Source organism: Talaromyces stipitatus, genomic scaffold (genome assembly GCF_000003125.1).
Source record: "Talaromyces stipitatus ATCC 10500 scf_1105507295511 genomic scaffold, whole genome shotgun sequence".
Lineage (NCBI taxonomy): Eukaryota > Fungi > Ascomycota > Eurotiomycetes > Eurotiales > Trichocomaceae > Talaromyces > Talaromyces stipitatus.
This window is the reverse complement of record NW_002990119.1, coordinates 1,863,671-1,882,165: the sequence shown is the minus strand read 5'-3', so window position 1 is coordinate 1,882,165 and position 18,495 is coordinate 1,863,671. Positions and strand designations below refer to the sequence as shown.

Sequence of the window (18,495 nt, the reverse complement as noted above, 5' to 3'; positions counted from 1 at the left end):
TAAGCATAAATACACTTGATACAGAGGAATACGTACTGAAAAGACTTACACTACGTAAATGTGGGGCTATACGACCTATAGCCGGCTTTTATTGGGCAGATAAGAATGATACGGTATTTCCGAAACACAAAATTCCATCCGTTCCATTTCTGCGATAAGAATTTTTGATGATCTCGCTCAATAACATCAAATCGAATATCTTCGTGCCATTTCATTTTCGCCTGTCGCACACTCTTCAGTGAATTTACTCTGCTCCATCCTTATAATAGTACACGATGGGTGTCAAGAAGAAGGTCCGCAAGTTTGCCCAAGTCAAGCGTGCTATAACCTTGCGAGACAGTCGGTTGTGAGTATAGCTGTTATTGCCCTCCATATGTAGTGACTAACAGTCTGCATATAGAAAACCACAAGAGGCGGAAAAGAATAAGAAAAAGGATGATAACGTTGTCCGAGAAATGTGAGTTTTCCTAACACACAAGACAAGTACAATGGAAGAAATACTAACAGGCCCGCGTGACCAGTCCTCAAGTTTCCTCGTCTCTTTTCTTCCAGTACAACACCGCCTTGACGCCTCCTTACTCAGTATTGGTCGACACCAACTTCCTCTCCCACAGCGTACAGCATAAGCTAGAAGTGATTCCCACGATGATGGATTGTCTCTACGCCAAGTGTATCCCCGTTATTACGGACTGTGTGTTGGCGGAATTGGAAAAGCTGGGCCAGAAATATCGACTAGCGTTACGAATCGCCAAAGATCCTCGGTTTGAGCGGATAAAATGTGATCATCGGGGCACATATGCGGACGATTGTTTAGTTGATCGAGTGATTAAGCACAGAGTCTATATTGTGGCGACGAATGACAGAGATTTGAAGAGGAGGATACGGTGAGACAAGCCCAGCTATTTCACGTATTTGTTATACTGACCCGACTGACTCTTGATTTGCAGTAAAATACCTGGTGTTCCAATCATGAATGTGGCACGAGGCAAGTATGTGATTGAGCGTCTCCCTGATGCTCCGGAGAAGTGATTGTACGCTGAACGAGCTGGCTGTCGGTTTCTTTTCTTGAGCATTATTGCATTTATGGCGTTCCAGGTTTTTACGGGTGCTCTAGATCGCAGATAGCGGATTATTAAGGTTCGGTTCGTTGTCACAAATGTCAATACTCGTATCGTATTGGCTTTCTTCCTAAGAATCTCACTTGACTTTCCTCCTTTACTCTTCCTCCTCCCCGTGCACCTCCTCGTAGGCATAAGTGGCACCTGTATGCAGGGTTCCTTGATGACTAGGATCTGAGTACTAGGAGCTGGCAGGTACTGGCGTTCGTCCCCATTTCGTGTTCATCACTATAATGTGGGGGTGTGAGAGTACGATGGTGGTGAGAGGCTGGACTTGTATTAGATTCCAGCCTTCAGGGATATAAGAGAGAAAGGAAGATTCGACTGGTTATGAAATGTAGAGGCACCGGTTAGAGCATAGTTAGACTTGGGAGCTCTTGTCCAGGATGCTTGCCGTGCAGAAAGAGCTGGTTGATCAGGGGAAAGGTCTCACTGACGCCATTATGAGCAGGGAGGTTAAAGGCGTTTTGGAAAGACAGTCAAGTCACAGCAAGACGAAGTAGCCGCAGTGCAAGATTAAACTGCGTATGGGACAACAAATCTATAGACTTCGAATGTGATACTTGACTATAGAGCAAAGAGAATCTATCAAGCAGTGGAAGGGGAGAACTCGCTACAAATCCGGCTATATTTTGTGAAGACACAGGAAAGCATCTTAGTTGCGAGAGGAGAGCAGTAACACAGATACTCATAGCCCAAATAGCTTCTACATATTCAATACAATCTACTTCACCTGCTGATGAGTACTACCTGACTTGTAGGATTGTGAAAGTGAGAAATATTATTACTTTAGCTAGTCGCTCTAGAACTATCATAGAGCAGCCGCCTCTAAAGTTAGAGTAGTCAATTATGTGTGCATACGCACCATTGCAAACTGGAGCCAAGCATCTGATGGCCCTTTTATTGGTGACCTCACGCGGTCATGATGGGAAATATGTGTATAGTTTGGCCGCAACGGGTCACCTGTCACTGAGGTCTTACGCGTAAACGCGTTAGACCGTAACGTCAGAGAGGATCCCGTCCGCGCTCCCTTGTAGGGAGGCAAGTGTCTTTGTAGTGTAATGGTACTATGAGCCTATGTACATAGGGAGATGGGTGGGAAAATCAAGACTTGACTGCCTGAGAGATGACGGGCAACTTGCGGAGGCGAGCGGCTGACTCTCATGAGGCGTGTGTGTGTGTGTGTGTGTGTGTGTGTGTGTGTGTGTGTATATTTAACGGCCGTGGTTCGTGACTCGCACGCTTCCCACCGATCCCTACTGGGACATAGGCCGCCGAGGGGTAAGCCTCGGGTTTCGGGTCCTATCAGATTTGTGTACAAATAAGAGACTCTGGCGCATTTCCATAGCTGCCATGGTCTTACAGGGAGGTCCACTTTGAGTGGGTTTTAGGTATTTGCCAGCTGCAATGGTCCGCCTACACTCCATGACCTATTACTCCACCACTATTATAACTGAACAGTAAGTTTTGCAGAGAGGGAAAGAAAGAAGAGAAGAGAAAGAAAGAAGGAGAAGAGAAATATAAAGGAAGAGTAGGGCTGTCTTAGCTAGGTGCTAAGGAGAGGTTGGCGAGGGCAGATATCCTCAAAGAAGTGGGTCTCTGCTAGCCATGTGGCTAGCTTTTGTGCTCCTTTAGCAGTGCCTAAGAGAAAAGAGATGACCTCAGAAGGGGGCCCAGGAGGCCGAGGGGCTCGTCTCTTAGCTATATGACAGAAGAAGAAGTGCAGAGGTGCTTTTCGTGCTCCGCATCGGCAGAGAAGATAAGCATCATCATGGTTGAAGCGTTCATGGTAGTCTGCAAAGTCTCCATGACCAGTACGGGCCGCAATAACATGGCCGAGGTCAAGTCGGTTGAGTTGAAGCTCCCCAGGGCGCTTAGGGGAAGTGGTTATTTCTAGATCTTGATAGCTCTGTGGTGCCACCTTCTCCCATTGTGACTGAGCAGCGGATAGGGATTGAGTCTTGGCGTATCTCTTTAGCGAGGCGTATGAGGATTTGTGAGGAGCAGGAGGGATTGAGGCAGCTCCCTCTTTGGCAGCGAGATCAGCCGCTTCGTTCTCAGGGATTTTGGCGTGTCCAGGGACCCATCGGATTTGGATAGATCCGCTTTTGGTGTGAGGAAGCCTTTTGCGAAGTGGCCAGGCGGCTGCAAGGGTGCGGAAGGATTCAAAGATTTCTTGGGAAGATCCTGTAGAGGGAGATAGAAGGCGTATGGCAACTTCCAGGTTGTCAAGGCAGATCCATAGGTTGGTAGCAAATTGAGCTGTTGGGTACGCTATTGCTGCTTGAGCGCCAGCTAGAGCTGCTTCTGCTTCTGCGTCGAAGACCTGACTCTCATGAGGCTGTTGTAAGGAGGAAGAACCCCCGCAGTATGATCATCACGTGAAGCAACCCCAATAAAACAATCTTAATAAGCCGTTTCGAAACATCTATCTTCGCGCGAATCAAATTTTTGAAATTACGCCATTAGATTTAGCCCGAAGCGGCTGTAATTCACGCAGTTTATCGTCTGAGTCAAGAGCCATCGATCGAGCTTAGTTTTACTAGGTAAGAACGTATTAATGGCCCAGGCGCGCATGTTGACACCTTCAACGGGCGAAAATCTGCATCCGCAACGGCGCGCTCTCGTACACGCGCGCGCTCAACACGGTGAACAACCACAACAGCCAATCAAACCTTCGCAAAAACGGAAGATCTTGCCTGTGCTGCAGAGCTTATGTCTCAATATATACACTCTAGGCCTTGCGAGGGTCAGGATAGCCCGACGGTACGAGGATTTATCGAGGACGTGAGGAACTTCACGGCCTCACAAAAATCTTTAGAATGTTCAAAAGGGGACACACGATTAGAATAATTGTCAAGCGCGTCAACCGGGCTATCATCCGTGTCCTCATGGAAAACGGGGAACACCCAGAACTGGTAGGCCAGCCTTCGGAGCGCAGCCGTACCTACATCTCAAAGCGCCTGCTCCTCTGCACCAGGTGTCAGCCACACGGAGCTGGGTATGGACTGCGAAATCACCGTGAAAATTCGTGACGAGGTCCTCCGTAAGGAGATACGTAGAATGCAACCTGCGGATATCGTAAAGCGTGCCGAACGAGCTAGGGCCCAAGCAGCGAAGGGCACTCCAAGCCTACCTCTAGCTGGGCATGCCTTTATTGCTGCATGACAGTTCCCCTTCTGGTAATGTCCGTTTGCGAGCTTCGAATGCTGCTGCAGCGGAAGTCCTCCGCCGACACAAAAAATTGGGCTCGCGTATTCGGAGAATCTGCATACGTACGTGTGCATACATAGGGAATCATTATTGACGGGATGCCTATTTGGGAAGTGGATTTATTAAATGACGATTTCAAGCAGCAACTAGCTTCTGAGAATCAACACGCCTAGGTTAGAAAGCCGAGATCGAAATCGCGCATGTTGGCTGGCTCACCAAGCCTAGAAGTCGTGAAGGATCTCTCGTGGTTGAGCTTACAAATGCAATTATGGCCAATAATGCGATTTTCATGGGGACAGTATGGCGGTCTCGGAGTCACACCAATAGGCCCTATTGTCGAGAGGGACGACGCGAGATATGCAAGAAGCGTCAAAAATATGGATACATCTACGCGCGGTATCTAAATCCAAAATTTATCTGTGGAATCTGTGCCAAGGAGCATCCGATCTGAGAATACCCTTCGCATCAGAATAAGGAAAGAGATTTCATGCCAAAATGTGCCAACTGTAAGGGTCCATATAATGCCGTAAGCACCAGCTGCGGCCTACGACGTGAGGCCTTGGAAAAGGCAAAATACGCACTAATCAACTGTGGACTGTTTTATCGAGTACCTTGGTATCTATAGCCAAAATCGATGCAACAGAACACTGCCACGAACGTGGATTCTATACCCCACAAAGCTGCGCAGATTCAAGCAGCTATAAAGAAGTGCACCACCACCAAATCGATAACTGCTAAAAGCACCTCCAGAGCCACAAAGCGTACAAAAACGTCAACTACAATGTCCGCAGCTCCTACAAATCCAACCAACGAGCTAACGGCCTCAGTGAATCAACCAATTAAAGCCATAGCTCCAATAACAACAAATCCACAAATACCAGAGACTCCTGCGACCTCGCAAATCATCCCAATAGCTGAGAAAGTCAAGGCTATCCTGTTTACTACCGTTGAGAAGTGGTCCTGCAGTAGCCCACTTAATCCAACTCGCCCAGCAATGACGATGACGAGTTAGAGCCCACTAAATAGATTCAATCGGCCCTAGATATCACCTGATCTAGTGCTCCTATCGAGACTATTGACCCTGCATTACTAAATAAGGATAATACGATACTGTTAACGGCCCCAGTGACAAAATCCAAAACCTGAGCCTAACAGCTATGCAGAAAAATTGTCCAGATGCGCTAGCTACGCGCACGATCTCATGAATCAGATAAGATACTGTTGCCCTAGATACTGCAGCCTCCTCATATAAGCATGACGATAGATGATAATAACATCATCCCAAGCAGTACGGCTAGCTATCGTGAACTCAATAGAAACATGACTATTGATTCGGAGGGCTATGCAGAGCTTATGAATAGGTTTAGGCCTAGCCAACGTCACTACGCACCCCTGATTAAGGAGAAAGATGAGGACAATGACCTACAAACTGTACAAAGCATGAACATGCGCTCCTCTCCAGATGCCCTCAGTCAATGAGTACAACATTCGAAGCTATACAGTACAATACGCATAAATCAAAGGATGAGGTCATGGCTATATTTCTACGTGATCCCCGAGTTTTCCATGCCTCAGTTATTGCAATCCAAGAACGATGGAGAAACAAATTGAACGATATGACGCACCAGCCTACAAGGCTCACGCACTAACTACTCTATCTCAAATCGAACAACAATCAAAGAGCCCGCGTGGCCTTATTCGTCAATAAAAGTATCAATTTAGCCAACTGGTCTCACACACACTATCGTACCGTCTGATTACCAAATCCTACACATTCGCTATCAATGCCACCTACCCAATTCGAACCCCCGAATCGTACGAACCGCACAATCTCTATATCCACAATGTTTATAATGAGCCACGTTCGGCTACTTTCGTACACGTGGAACAGGAGCTAAACCGATTAGGAAGCTCACAACCCTCAGCGCATCTAGTGCTTCTAGATATGAACATTCACTATCCAGCCTGGGGTGGCCCTAGCCAAAAATTGATGAACAAGCCACTGAATTGCTTGAGATCATGGATCGCCATGAAATCGAACTCGCTACTTGAGGAAGGATTAGTCACCTGGGAGCGTGGTCAATCGCAATCAACTATTAACCTAACATTCCTCCTCTCTGCATCCTTATTTAATCGACTTATATTGCATGAGCGCGCCAATGAGATTCAACATAATTCGGTTCACTTGCCAATCAGAACACAGATCGATATTGATACTCCGGTCGACCCATGAACCACCACACCGTCATAAATGGGCAGCTATAGATATCAAATTGCTGCACAAATTGCTTAGCCAAATCACCGTGCCAAGCCTCACGAACGCGTCAAAAACTTATATCGAGCTTGCAACAGTGGCCTTTACAGCAGCTATACGAAAGGCAATTGACCAATCAGTTGTCCGAGCACATGGAGCAATCCGGATTTCACACCGGAATGCAAAGAAGCTGTACGAACCTACCTCCAATACACACAATCCTTGGATATGGAAGCTTACCTACGTGCACGCAATAAGAAGAAACGCCTCGTCAAGAAATCCTTACGACTAGGCCATCGACGTTGCGTGTAACAAGCCACCGAGCAAGGCTCCCTAGGTCTCTGGAGGTTGGCAAGGTGGGCACGTACGCGCAACGGAGCGTACGAATCAGGAATCACCCCTACCCTACAAGCCCCGGATGGCCGCACGGCCGAAACAGTGGAGGCGAAAGTGCAGCTTCTTAAAGAGACGTTTTCCCAGCTATTCCGAATGCGGATTTATCAGATATCGCGGATAGTCAATATCCCACACAGATTGAATTTCTGGAGATTCCACGCCACAAGATCGAGAGCGCGTGGTTCGTTCAACACCACCAGATAAAGCCCCTGGCGAGGATGGTATCCCCAGTAGCTTCTAGCACAGAATTATTGGCATACCAGTGATCCTCAACACAATTTATGAGATCTTCAACGCCTGCGTACGAACTGACTACAATCCAACTCACTTTCAACGCTCAACGAAATTTCCATATAGACTCGACGTGACTGCTGGGGACGGAGTTGTTCTCTAATCGCTGTATCTCGTCTTCCCATGCGATAAGATCAGGAACAGCGCAATGCTCAGGAATTTCAATTTTATTAGACACATCGTTTGGACCGATCTTCACGGGGTCTATTATCTGACTAAAAGTATCATCCACCACACTACTGTCTTGAGGGAGAATATAAATAGCTTCCTGGGAGATAGTGATGTCACGATAACTGGGGTGATTTAAGCATAGAAAGGAGAGCTACTTAACAAAATGATCTCTTCGTACGCGGAAGCCATGTATGAACTGGCGTTGCAATCTTAAATCAGTTTCGGCATTAACTGGGCGAAGAAGGATAACCTCCAGGTGTCGAGGCAGCAGGGGTAAGATGTCATAGACATGTGCGGTATCCCGTAAAAAGTTTACACATGACCGCTATACTTATATTGCTGTCCACGCGCTCTGCGTGCTTGGACAGAAACGTGGACACAAGCAATTAGCACCTCTTCTGTTTGAGAGAGCTCAGGGAGATCAGGCATCTGGCCAGAGTGTAGATTATTCGCAGCACTAAAGAGGCGGACGTCTTTACCTTTGTCTGCACGAACACAACGATCGCAAATACCTTGATAGTTCAGCCAGAGGTTGAACCATCTTTCATAGCAGCGATGACAGTACTCCAACCGCTGTTTGTCCAAGGATTCATGAAAATCATTGACATAATTCCAATCGTTTTCTGTAAGTACCGGTTGTATAAGAGCATCAGGATTACCGGGGACGTAAAGAGGGTCTTGTTCAGACTGTTCATGAGCATGGGTAGATGCTCGTAAAGGTATATCATTCGAGCGAACATCACTGCTCGGGGGAACATAGGAGCAGTTAGTCTCATGGGTCAAAGAACTAACGCGACATAGGTTACAGTGAGCGTGCTCTTGGGACTTGTCATCAAAGAAGGCAGATGTAGGAACATCACACTTGCAACTGACACAAACTTTGTATTGATCCTCGAGCGGTATGCTTGCATTCTGACCGTATTGGCATATATCGATGACATTCGCAATCCGCCGATCTAGATGGCGTGGTGTCTGACAAGTGGTGCATAAAAAGGGATTTGAAGTCATAGCACGTATTGTGAGCTATGTACTAGAGGTAGTTTGCGAGCTACGTCTTTTGTATTTTGCTAGAGTAAAGCCCGTAGGCGTGGACTTCATGACGGACGTAGATACACGACTACCGAATATAGCAAGAGGATCTGGGTTGGACGACAGTATAGATACACTAGAAGCTGTCCTGTGTAGGGAAGGGCTGGCTTGGGGGATTTCCGACGAAGGCGAGGGAATCAGAGGTCGCAAGACATCCTCACTGGTAGTCATTAGTCGATTGTGACGGCTGAGCATAGCTCTGTGTTCCCGTCTCAGTTCACAGATAGGGCTCGGAGCCGTATAACCCTATCCACGCCGTATTGGGAAGTCATATCAACATCATATGTAGGAGCTGGATAGGGAAAGGCGCCCCCCGCACAGAGATTTATATGAGAAGCGAGAGCTAGAGCTTTTGCTTCGTTTCTTCCTTTTTCCCCTTATGCTCAATATTACCTGTCGACGGGCACCTCTTGTACGAGATAGCTAGCTAGGATAGCGTACTCAAATCAAGCAGATTGGCATCGTCACATGGGTCAGGTGTTGAAGAAGCTTGGCTTGCTTGTGGAGTAGCTGATTGTTGAGTAGAGGGAGGAATATCTGGGCCCTATTGGCGAGCAAGATACACATCTAGTTCCTGAGTGGGTGGCACGTCTTCACTAGCACGTCGCGCTGCACGATGAAATTGGAAGCCTCGACGGTGATGTGAGGGGGCGGGAGACGAGGCAGCGCTTTGCTGAGTACCCTGTTCTTGAAACTGCTGCTGGAACTGTTGAGAGGATATACGTTGTGGTGCAAGGCAGCGGGGTGACGAAGTAGTTGGCCTCATGAAATGAGGGACATGAGTTTCTTGGACTGGAGGCTCAGGAACCTCTGCTTCATGGCTCTTACGCTTGAAGACCCTATTATCCTGCTTTCTTGTGCGACACGTAGAGCATGTCTTGAAGATGCGATTTCCAGTCTTGGTCTCAAACTCGTCTAAAGGCTTGTTTGCTAGATACCTCGAGTATACCTGAACGGTCTCAGCCATTACGGTGAGCCGTGAAATGGAGCGACGGTACGATGCCTTGATAAGGTAGGATTTTGAGGTGTAAAGAATATGATCACAAGGTCACGTGATGACTAGTGATTCCGAGGCTAATTATAGTCTCAACCCCTGAGTTGTATGTAACTAGAGAGACAAGCAATACACAGAGATTCAACGCATCGAATCATCTCCTTATTAATACTGGCAAGCAACTGATCATTGATCACTATTACTGAACGATATCAATCCTCTGAGTCTATACGATCCATTCACCGATTTCTTTACATGAGGAGATGGGATTTTCGACGAGGTTGATGATAAAAGGATTGGTGTCTAGGATGTCGAGGGGAAGGAAAGTGGTGTTGTTGTCTATGCGAAGATGGAAAAAAAGAATAACCCTAAGTTCATGCCCTAACTATACTACCAAAGCGGGAGATCACGTGTCGTCTCCTTTTTGCGAGCAATAATAAAAGTTTTCATTATTTGGTACCCAATCAGGTAGCTGTGACGGGAGCCCATCCAAATAGATAATATTTTTATTCCTAGGGTGCTATGTCGACGAAGAAACCAAGTATGAAGAGGGAAACTATCTATCGAGGGGAAGCAGTCCATATTTATTGGCCTCCATCCTCACTCATTGACGGTGCTGCCCGTCTCATACAAATCTCCGTCGCCTAGCCGGTGTCCCAATGTGTATCAAAAGCAGAGAATAATGCTGATTGATATCTCGCTTATTGAGATCTCCATACAAGGATACCCAATCAGTAAAGGACGTGCTGCGCCGAGCCCGCGGAAGCTAGAGTTAAGCCGTCACAGTAGCGTTTTAACTACCATATCGGATCAAAGTAAACTACCAGAGCTTACGCTCTGGTAATCATTTATGTGACGCGCACCCTCACCGGGAGCGGTGAGGTCGCGCGCTAGCAGCACGGGTATTTTTGATCTAATTGTATTTGAATAATCTGAATATGGAGAGAGATCTTATCAATATCAAAAGCAGCTACTAGGTCCTAGCTGCCTGGTTATCTCAATCGGTAGAGTGTCAGACTCTTATCTCTTGAGGCATCTGAACGTTGCGGGTTCGAGCCCCGCATCGGGCTGTTTATTCACCTTTTTTTTTTGTTGGAAATAGGGTCGATTATAAACCGCTAGATCAAGCACGTTAGCCGGAAGTGACTCATTGATTGATTGATTCATACACGCATCTAAGCCTAGTGGCCGGCGGCGCCTTCTAATTGGGCAGCGGGCGTACTGCCGTACAAAAGCATAAATCAACGTCAACGTGCCAAGACTTCCGGCTTGGCGCTGGCTCAGTCAACACCACGCGAAAATCCCAACACATATCCGTATCCAGATCCGAAGAACACCAACAACAGATAACGAGCAAACAGAACGCCGAAACAACAAAGGAAATGTGTATACATACAAAAGGAGTGAAGGATCTCGATGCAGAGTGACATAATATATGTGCTTTGGTGCCTGGTTCTATTTCTAAACATGTCAAGTGGCTAATCCGTAGACTTCCGCATGACCCAATATAACCCGGACCCAACCCGGGCTGGGTTGGGTTTTGGGTCGAAGACTCTAACCCAGCTTTGGGTCCGGGTTACACTTGGGTGACCCAGCCTGGGTCCGGGGCCCCAACTTGGGTTACAAACGTAACATATATGCCAAGGCCCGTGACTACATAAATTATGCATTTTTTGTCTGTAATATTCAGTATTTCCTTTACAGCTAAATCAGGGGAAGCAAGAACGGGAAAGACTAAGGAATATCAAAGAATCAGAAGGCAAAGTATAATATATTTCTATCTACAGATACAATCTAACTATCGGTTTATCCCCATCCTAGATCAGCTCAATAGATTTGAAGAAGGGGCGGTCCGACGAAGTGAAACATAATGGAATTTGTTTTGATTCCTAATATTCTGCTTGATTCCTAAGAAAGGGGTGCCGGGAGTTCAGCGCTATAGAGCAGTGTGCTCACCGCCCGGCAATATACTTGATCGCTTCAATGATTGCCTCATTAAAGATCAGTTATTATAAGGCTTGATATTGACGTTCCAACACTAACTAATGATACTCAAAGATATCATCATCTCGACTCTTGCGCTTCCATCCTGAGACCCGTACCTGGGTGTTGTTCCTAGGCAGTGGTATCTGGGCTTCACCTACTTCATCTGCCTCGCCTACCTCATCTAGCCCTATCTCATCATTAATCATAGTATCCTGCTCCTCAGTATCACTAATCAGATCTATATCAATCTTGTCAAGCTTTTCATCCTTCTCCTTTGCAGATTCCATTTCCTCATAGGAGAAGAACTTCTCCAGAAGCTTTACCTCCTGCTCTTCTATATCAAACCTTGAAGTGCAAAGAAACATCATTAATTCTTCAATTGTCTGCAACTTTATTCTCCCTTGATGATAATGACAGACATCCCGAGCAGTATTAAAGAGCCGTTCAACTCCTGCGTCTGTTGCAGGAAAGGAGAGTATATCCCGCGCAAGGGCAGCAATTGCTGGAAAGCGAGTTTGATGCTCTTTCCAGAATGCAAGAGGCGCAATATGAATAGTATCTATTAAGTAGTTAGTATATTTTAGCAAAGACTTCGTGCAAACAAACCACTATCTGTGACAGCCAGCCCTGCGGCTTGACAGCTCTACGGCTTGGCGACGGAGCCTTCCGTACAGTGTCATCCTAGGAGGCTTTTCCCGCTATCTCAAGATAGGGCTTGAGCCCTAAGCAATGCTATATTGGGAGCGGTACTGTATTGGGAAGTTCCGTCCACACAAAGGATCATATGAAGGAGCTGTGCGTAGAGGGGCGCTGTGTTTTTTTTCTTCTTCTTTCCTTCTTGATGCTTGTTATTCTTCGTAGATAGGCTCACCTAGTTAGCAACAAATGCAAGGTATTGGCCAGCGTCACATATCAAGATATTGGGTTATTTCATCAGTTGCTGCATTTAGCTGTGTTTCACTCTCATCTAACATCTTATCAAGCTTTGAGCTTAGCCGAGCTGCTGAGTGAGACCCGTCTGAAGACTGGTCACTTGTTGAAAGTTGCTCTTGATATGGAATAAGAGCCTGTTGGAAGGACTTGTGATAGATATCCCGCCATTTCTGATCCCAATCCTTTGTAAGGAAGAATTTGAATTTATTCACTGGTGCCAGCATCGTACTGACTGCATAGATGTGCCCTGGAATATAATCAGTTTGAGAGTAGTACTCATCAAGCTTTGTCCGACCAGCCTCTAGTGCATAAAGCATTTGTTGCTTCCATGGAGCGCGCTTTCATCGTAGCTGCTTCATTGACTACTCAAGGTGTTCGAAGAGTTTATTGTAAATCTTAAACACATAATGTGCTGTGACATCTCGGGTCTTTGATAGCTGAGTTGTATAACGTAATCGGTAAGCGGTCCGGCCACGTAAGCGATCCGGCCACCTCTCCGGAAAGTAACTCTATATTGATTTCAAATCACAATTTCTCAACCATATACAAATTATATACAAAAAATTAATTACTAGTACGATTAGGACATCGGTTAATCCTGTGCCCTTCAACGTTACAGTCACTGCAGCGAAATTGGCGGCGTACGACTGCTTGAGAAGTTGGGAGCTCCGGCTCAGCTGGAGTAGTAGTAACAGCTTGAGATGCTTCAACCTGACCTTGTACGAGCACTTGAGCTTCTTCTCTAGTAATCCCTTGCTCAATAGATATCTGTTTATTAGATCTTTTGCGCTTTTGCTTCTCTTTTTCATGCGCAGCTCGTAAATCACGGTTTTCTTTCCATACGAGTAAAGCATCATTCGCTAATATTTCGTAGGCTTTTGACAACCGTATAACCGCTTGATTGATTTCTTGATTCTGATTCAGGCTTCCTGTACGCTCATTTATACGTTTATTGATTGTAGTTGACTGGCGTACAAATTGGCGTATATTTTGAGGTGTTTGTAAGCAGGATGATTTTGTATTGCTTGATCGACTTAGAGGGGGGGTTGGAGTCTTCAATTAAATATTAAGATGTTGAAGAACTCGATCTGGATTGAAAGGCACTAATCCGGTGACTGCGAAGCTATTCCGAATAGTTTGAGTTTTATATGCCACTGTACGAGCCTGTGGAAGATGCCGTTAAGAAGTCGATTTTGTCGATATGATTAAAACCAAGCCTCATTCGTTGTTCAACAAGCTGCCCATAATGTCGCTTTAGAACTGCAAAACAGCCAACATCAAGAGGCTGTAAGAGATGTGAAGAATGAGGAGGCATACAGACTGGAATAATCTTATGATCCGTACATGTACGGTCAAATTCTGCAGTCAAATGGCTTCCATGGCCATCAAGAATCAACATACTATATGTTCCCAATGTACGACTACTAGTAAGAGGAATAAAATGGGTTTTAAGCCATTCTAATCCTATCTGATCTGTAGTCCAGCCATTATCGCTAATATTGATTCTCCAATCATCCGGAAGCTCATCAAACCAGCCTAATCGTACGTTTTTCTTTGCTTTGAAAATCATGTACGAAGGCAGAGCCCATCCGGTTGAATTTGTTGCCTCAATTGCAGTCACCCATTCTCGATTTCCAGGCTGTAGAAGCTTTGGCTGAGCATATCGATCGCTTCCAGTAATAACCTTTGCAGTTGCGCAGAGTCCCATAGCAAAGCCCGTCTCATCAAAATTATAGATATCTTCTGGTAAGATGCCGTACTCAGATATTATATCTCGTACGCGGTCAAAATGGCCTTGTATAATCTTTGGATCTTCACATTTAGCACGTTCGTAGTTGTATTTTCGTGAGAATTTGGATTCAATCTCTGGGCGACGTTGAACAAGATTATATACCCATTTATCTCCAACCCGTTGATCTCCATGTTGTGAGAGAAGATAATTAGCCATATCTCGTACGAGAAAGTGCCGGGGCGGTAATCCACGTTTAGTTAAATCAAGCACCCATTTGACAAGCGAATCCTCCTCAGATTGACTCAATTTATGGTTGTTGGCGCGTGTTATTTGTCGATACGGCACTCCTTTCATTCGATCTTGAAGAGTTGTACGAGCAACCATATAGATTCTTGCAGCTTCACGAATACTGCGAATTCTTCCATTTTTTAAATCGGAAATAGCTAATTCGATCTTCCCCTCATCCTGAGTGGATTTTAGGGGGTCTTTTTTGCGAATTGGTGGCATTTTGACGCGTTGTAATATGGTAAATCAATATAGAGAGTTATTTTCTGGAGAGGTGGCCGGTTCGCTTAGCGATTACGTTAGTCAACCTGGCGCCACTCCTCATCCTGAAGTAACATCTCTTCACAGTCATACTCTGCACAAAATGGCGTAAAGATACCGCGTAGACGCTTTGCCCGACGAAGCATTAGAAAAGTTGAATTCCATCGAGTTCTCACATCTTGGATAGGCACTAGCTTCACGCTTGACGTCTGGAGGTTATAGAAAGTCTCCCGGCGCTGAGGACTTGCGTTCACATAGATTGCGAGATAGCGGACCTTATTTAAGGTATAAGATATCTCTCGCCCTTGGTGCTGCGCATTCGCTTGGGCTAGTCCTGACTGCTTTTCTGTCCACTTCGTCACAGCAGAGTCATTTAATGGGACTGCCTTAATGCGATCAAGAAGCTGGTTGAGGCTGAGCTGAATAACATGAGCAAGGCATAGAATCTGGGTAATAATAACACTGTCTGGTAGAGCTTGTTGAAGAGAATCTACCAAGGTCTTATTATTAGATGCATTATCTGTTGTTAACCTAAATACTCGTGATTCAAGGTTATACTCCATAAGAGTTTGAAGAACGACGCTACTTAGGTTCACACCAGTATATGGCCCATAAAGAGGCTTAAACCCAAGTAGTACCTCGCGATAGACCCAATCAGCATCAATAAAATAGCCTGTGATTGCTATAAATGCCTGTAAGAATGAAGATGTCCAGCAGTCTAGTGCAATTGATATCTTTGAGCCAGTGGGTAGTGTTTGAAGGGCACGCTCTTGCCGGTCTTGAACAAGGCTCCTTAGTCGGCGACGGATTGTATCAGCAGATGGGATTATTAGCAGTGATGGAGCGCAGCGAGCCCGAGAAATAAGCCGCTGAAACATTGAATGCTCAATAAGATGAAATGGAAGTCAATTAAGTGTAAGGAACTGTAAGATATCTTCTTCCCAAGCTTCTTGCGAGAAAGATATATTAGTAGAAGATTCTCTCTGAAGTGCAATTGTAGGAAGAAGTAACACGCAAAAACAGCGAGATCCTGATTTGACGACGAACCACGCTTATTGAGCTTTCCAAGGGCCTTTGCAGGCTTCTTAGCATCGAAAAACCCTCATGGAAAGTCCAGAGAGGCCTCCAGGGGCCACTGGAGATCCAGAAATCATGGGACCTGGATCTGGGGTTGATTCATCGACACCCTCCCAGGAAACGTCACAGCTACCTCCAACTACCCGTGCACTGTTTGCAGGACTTGGAGACTGTCAGAAACAGTCCAATGAACCTACTTTGAGCAACAGCGACGCTCTACAAGCGCCACGACAGACTAGAGAAACCTAACAAGCCCCAGGAACGATCCTCGAGAAAAGGAAGGCCTCAAGGCTAACTATAGGATCCCGGACTCCTATAACTAGGTCTGGATTGAGCGCGGCTCCGAAGAGGAAGATTACACTTACCGCAATGCGTGCAGCGAGTGCTCCTGCAGAGGATAGCCTCGTGATGGGCCTGATCGAGGACCTCAACGGCCATCTGCAAGAAGCGGTCCACCAGCTCTCCGCGGAGCTGACGACTGCCAGAAACGTGATCAATACCCAACAGGGCCTCATTACTACTCTCAACGCTAGGCTAGAGAGCCTTGAAACCTACGTGAACGCGCTACAAAGCCGTCAGATCCTACCACTCGACCCCTTCACTGCAACGCGTGAGGTTGCGGCGCACGGGCCACCGCCAAGAGCCGCTTCCACGGGAGGCTTAGCGTCCACCCCAATACAGCTAGATGCCGCGCCTGAGAGCCGCGCGATAAACTCAACCGCACCTCAGCCGCAGCCGCGATATCAGAATCCAACAAAGGCTACGAAGCAAGCCATACAGCCACCTGAGGGCCCTAAAAAGGTACCTGGAACCGCCGCGAAGACCACTAAACAGCCCGAAACTACCGCTAAGCCACTGACCAAGCCCGCACCTACGAAATGGGCCGCTATTGCCGCGAATAATACCCAATCTAGAGGATGGAAAACCGTCCAGTATAAGAAACAGGCCTCAGCACCCTCTAAGGCTCTATCGATAACTGACTTGAAGCCTGTGAGTACCCGGAGCAAGGAGGAAAGACACCTCATCTTTAGACGACAATATCCTAAAGATGCTCCGACCGCATTGAAAGCTGATGTTCTCTTGGCCCTTAACCGTGCCCTTGCAAAGGCAGGTTTTCCTGACTTTGTAAGAGCAGTCGATTCTGGATACGCGGCCTCAGGAGCCTTGACGGTGCTCCTTGAGCGAGGAACTCGCAGCAGCACCCTCGTACCTGCTTATAACGATACTCTACTAGCCGCTGTAAGGCAAACAGACCCGGCAGTCATTTCAGTAGAGATTAGTGAACAGTGGCACCGTGTCAAGATCTAGGCAGTGCCTGTGGATCGCTACATGTACAATGACCAAGGCTTAGGACTAGCCCAGGAAGAGATTGAGTTGGGAACACCTTACAGGCTGAAACGAGAGCCAACATGGCTCAAGAGAGCTAAGACGATACAGGCTAGCAACCAGAGATTTGCCACGATTGTGATCACAGTAGGTTCTTTAGAGGAAGCTCGAACACTGATCAATAAAGGCATCAAGTTTGGAGGCCGACACCATCGAGTAGCCCCTTATTGGGAGTCAAATCCTGAGAGTATCTGCCCTCGATGCTGCGGAATTGGCCACTCTGGCTTCATGGCTTGTGGTGGCAAGCCTCCTAAATGCGCGATCTGCGCAGGTGACCATGAGGCAATAGAGCACTCATGTACAGTAGTGGATTGTAGGGTTGGGCCAGCTAAACCTTGCAAACACACAGTAATCAGGTGTGCTAACTGCAAAGGTGCACATGAGGCTACATCTCCTAAGTGCCCTAGAGCTAGGGAGGCTCGTCAAAGGGCTATCCGGAGAATGAGGGAACAATCCTTACAAGACCTCATCCCATTAGATGAGACATTCGCGGTAGTGCCTCCAAAACCGGTACTGACCTTGGAGGAGAGACCTGGACAGTCTCTAGAGGAGGAGATGTCAACTCCAGAAGAAGATGAATTGCTGCCTGAGATGCAATTAGAGGCTGATATTCACGAGGGAAATAGCCAACAACCACTAGAGCCAGAGCTCAAGTCAGCCACTGAAGCGCCTCAAAGTGAGGATCTATGATAGTACTACAACACAACTGTGCCCGTACAGGCGCTGTAGTACATACAGCCCTAGAAGTGGCACTACAGGCTGGTGCCGGGATAGCCTGTCTCCAGGAACCCCCAGTACGTGGAAAATACCAGATAAGCCATCCTGGCTTCCTGTTCTACTGGCCTGAGGGTCCTCGAGAACATGCTCGAGTAGTGACAGCGATTCGGAGAGATTTAGTGAGAGAATTAGTGGTGGAGGCGCGTACAGATCTAGCTAACCATCCATATTTTATGGTGGTTGACGTGCTAGAACAGGGGAGGCGTACAAGGATAGTGAACTGCTATGACAACTGGTTAGGTGCACGTCACACATACTCAGGAGAGAGCCCACTTACAAGAAGAGCCCTCACGGATCTTGATTGGGGACCAATTTTAGAGGGTCGATGCCTCATTCTTGGAGACTTCAACGCCCACAGCCCGATGTGGAATGTCCATATCGACCAGAGGGTTAACGCAAGATCCCTCGAGGATCTAATAATGAGGCATGACCTCTTTATTAATAACGACCCTGACGAGCCAACAAGGCCTCATAAGCTTAGAGATTCTACAGCATCATTTGAAACATCTACTGAGCCTAGGGTCTCAATTAT

At 46.7% G+C, this 18,495-nt stretch overlaps 6 protein-coding genes and 1 non-coding gene across 7 annotated transcripts, besides 10 other annotated features; 3 read left to right on the top strand and 4 right to left on the bottom strand.

The window, feature by feature from the left end:
- Nucleotides 1-151: 151 nt before the first annotated feature.
- Nucleotides 152-1,219, top strand: TSTA_104080 (DUF652 domain protein). The gene is made up of 4 exons (XM_002486381.1): nt 152-346; nt 401-457; nt 522-884; nt 948-1,219. Exons 1-4 carry the CDS (start codon nt 276-278, stop codon nt 1,027-1,029), a joined length of 573 nt encoding a protein of 190 aa, XP_002486426.1. The 5' UTR covers nt 152-275; the 3' UTR covers nt 1,030-1,219.
- Nucleotides 1,220-2,288: 1,069 nt separating this feature from the next.
- Nucleotides 2,289-2,328: a microsatellite.
- A 2-nt stretch (nt 2,329-2,330) lies between these two features.
- On the bottom strand, nt 2,331-3,642 carry TSTA_104070 (uncharacterized protein; the record flags this gene model as incomplete). The annotated part of the gene is made up of 2 exons (XM_002486380.1): nt 2,331-3,459; nt 3,580-3,642. 2 exons carry the CDS (start codon nt 3,640-3,642, stop codon nt 2,665-2,667), a joined length of 858 nt encoding a protein of 285 aa, XP_002486425.1. The 3' UTR covers nt 2,331-2,664.
- Nucleotides 2,592-2,649: a microsatellite.
- Nucleotides 2,893-3,459: a mobile genetic element.
- Nucleotides 3,643-6,174: 2,532 nt separating the features above from the next.
- Nucleotides 6,175-7,059: a mobile genetic element.
- Nucleotides 6,524-7,324: a mobile genetic element.
- TSTA_104060 (uncharacterized protein) lies at nt 7,319-8,703 on the bottom strand (the record flags this gene model as incomplete). Its single annotated transcript, XM_002486379.1, has 4 exons — nt 7,319-7,565; nt 7,599-7,768; nt 7,837-8,399; nt 8,475-8,703. 4 exons carry the CDS (start codon nt 8,701-8,703, stop codon nt 7,319-7,321), a joined length of 1,209 nt encoding a protein of 402 aa, XP_002486424.1.
- Nucleotides 8,704-9,076: 373 nt separating this feature from the next.
- TSTA_104050 (uncharacterized protein) lies at nt 9,077-9,499 on the bottom strand (the record flags this gene model as incomplete). The annotated part of the gene is made up of 2 exons (XM_002486378.1): nt 9,077-9,454; nt 9,482-9,499. 2 exons carry the CDS (start codon nt 9,497-9,499, stop codon nt 9,077-9,079), a joined length of 396 nt encoding a protein of 131 aa, XP_002486423.1.
- A 1,013-nt stretch (nt 9,500-10,512) lies between these two features.
- Nucleotides 10,513-10,596, top strand: TSTA_104040. Its single transcript has one exon. It is a non-coding gene; the product is annotated as a tRNA-Lys (tRNA).
- Nucleotides 10,597-11,877: 1,281 nt separating this feature from the next.
- Nucleotides 11,878-12,054: a mobile genetic element.
- Nucleotides 12,055-13,009: 955 nt separating this feature from the next.
- TSTA_104030 (uncharacterized protein) lies at nt 13,010-14,684 on the bottom strand (the record flags this gene model as incomplete). Its single annotated transcript, XM_002486377.1, has 2 exons — nt 13,010-13,305; nt 13,763-14,684. 2 exons carry the CDS (start codon nt 14,682-14,684, stop codon nt 13,010-13,012), a joined length of 1,218 nt encoding a protein of 405 aa, XP_002486422.1.
- Nucleotides 13,145-13,642: a mobile genetic element.
- Nucleotides 13,620-14,639: a mobile genetic element.
- An 80-nt stretch (nt 14,685-14,764) lies between the features above and the next one.
- Nucleotides 14,765-15,700: a mobile genetic element.
- Nucleotides 15,701-16,169: 469 nt separating this feature from the next.
- TSTA_104020 (uncharacterized protein) lies at nt 16,170-17,876 on the top strand (the record flags this gene model as incomplete). Its single annotated transcript, XM_002486376.1, has 2 exons — nt 16,170-17,039; nt 17,109-17,876. 2 exons carry the CDS (start codon nt 16,170-16,172, stop codon nt 17,874-17,876), a joined length of 1,638 nt encoding a protein of 545 aa, XP_002486421.1.
- Nucleotides 17,877-17,944: 68 nt separating this feature from the next.
- Nucleotides 17,945-18,454: a mobile genetic element.
- Nucleotides 18,455-18,495: the final 41 nt, after the last annotated feature.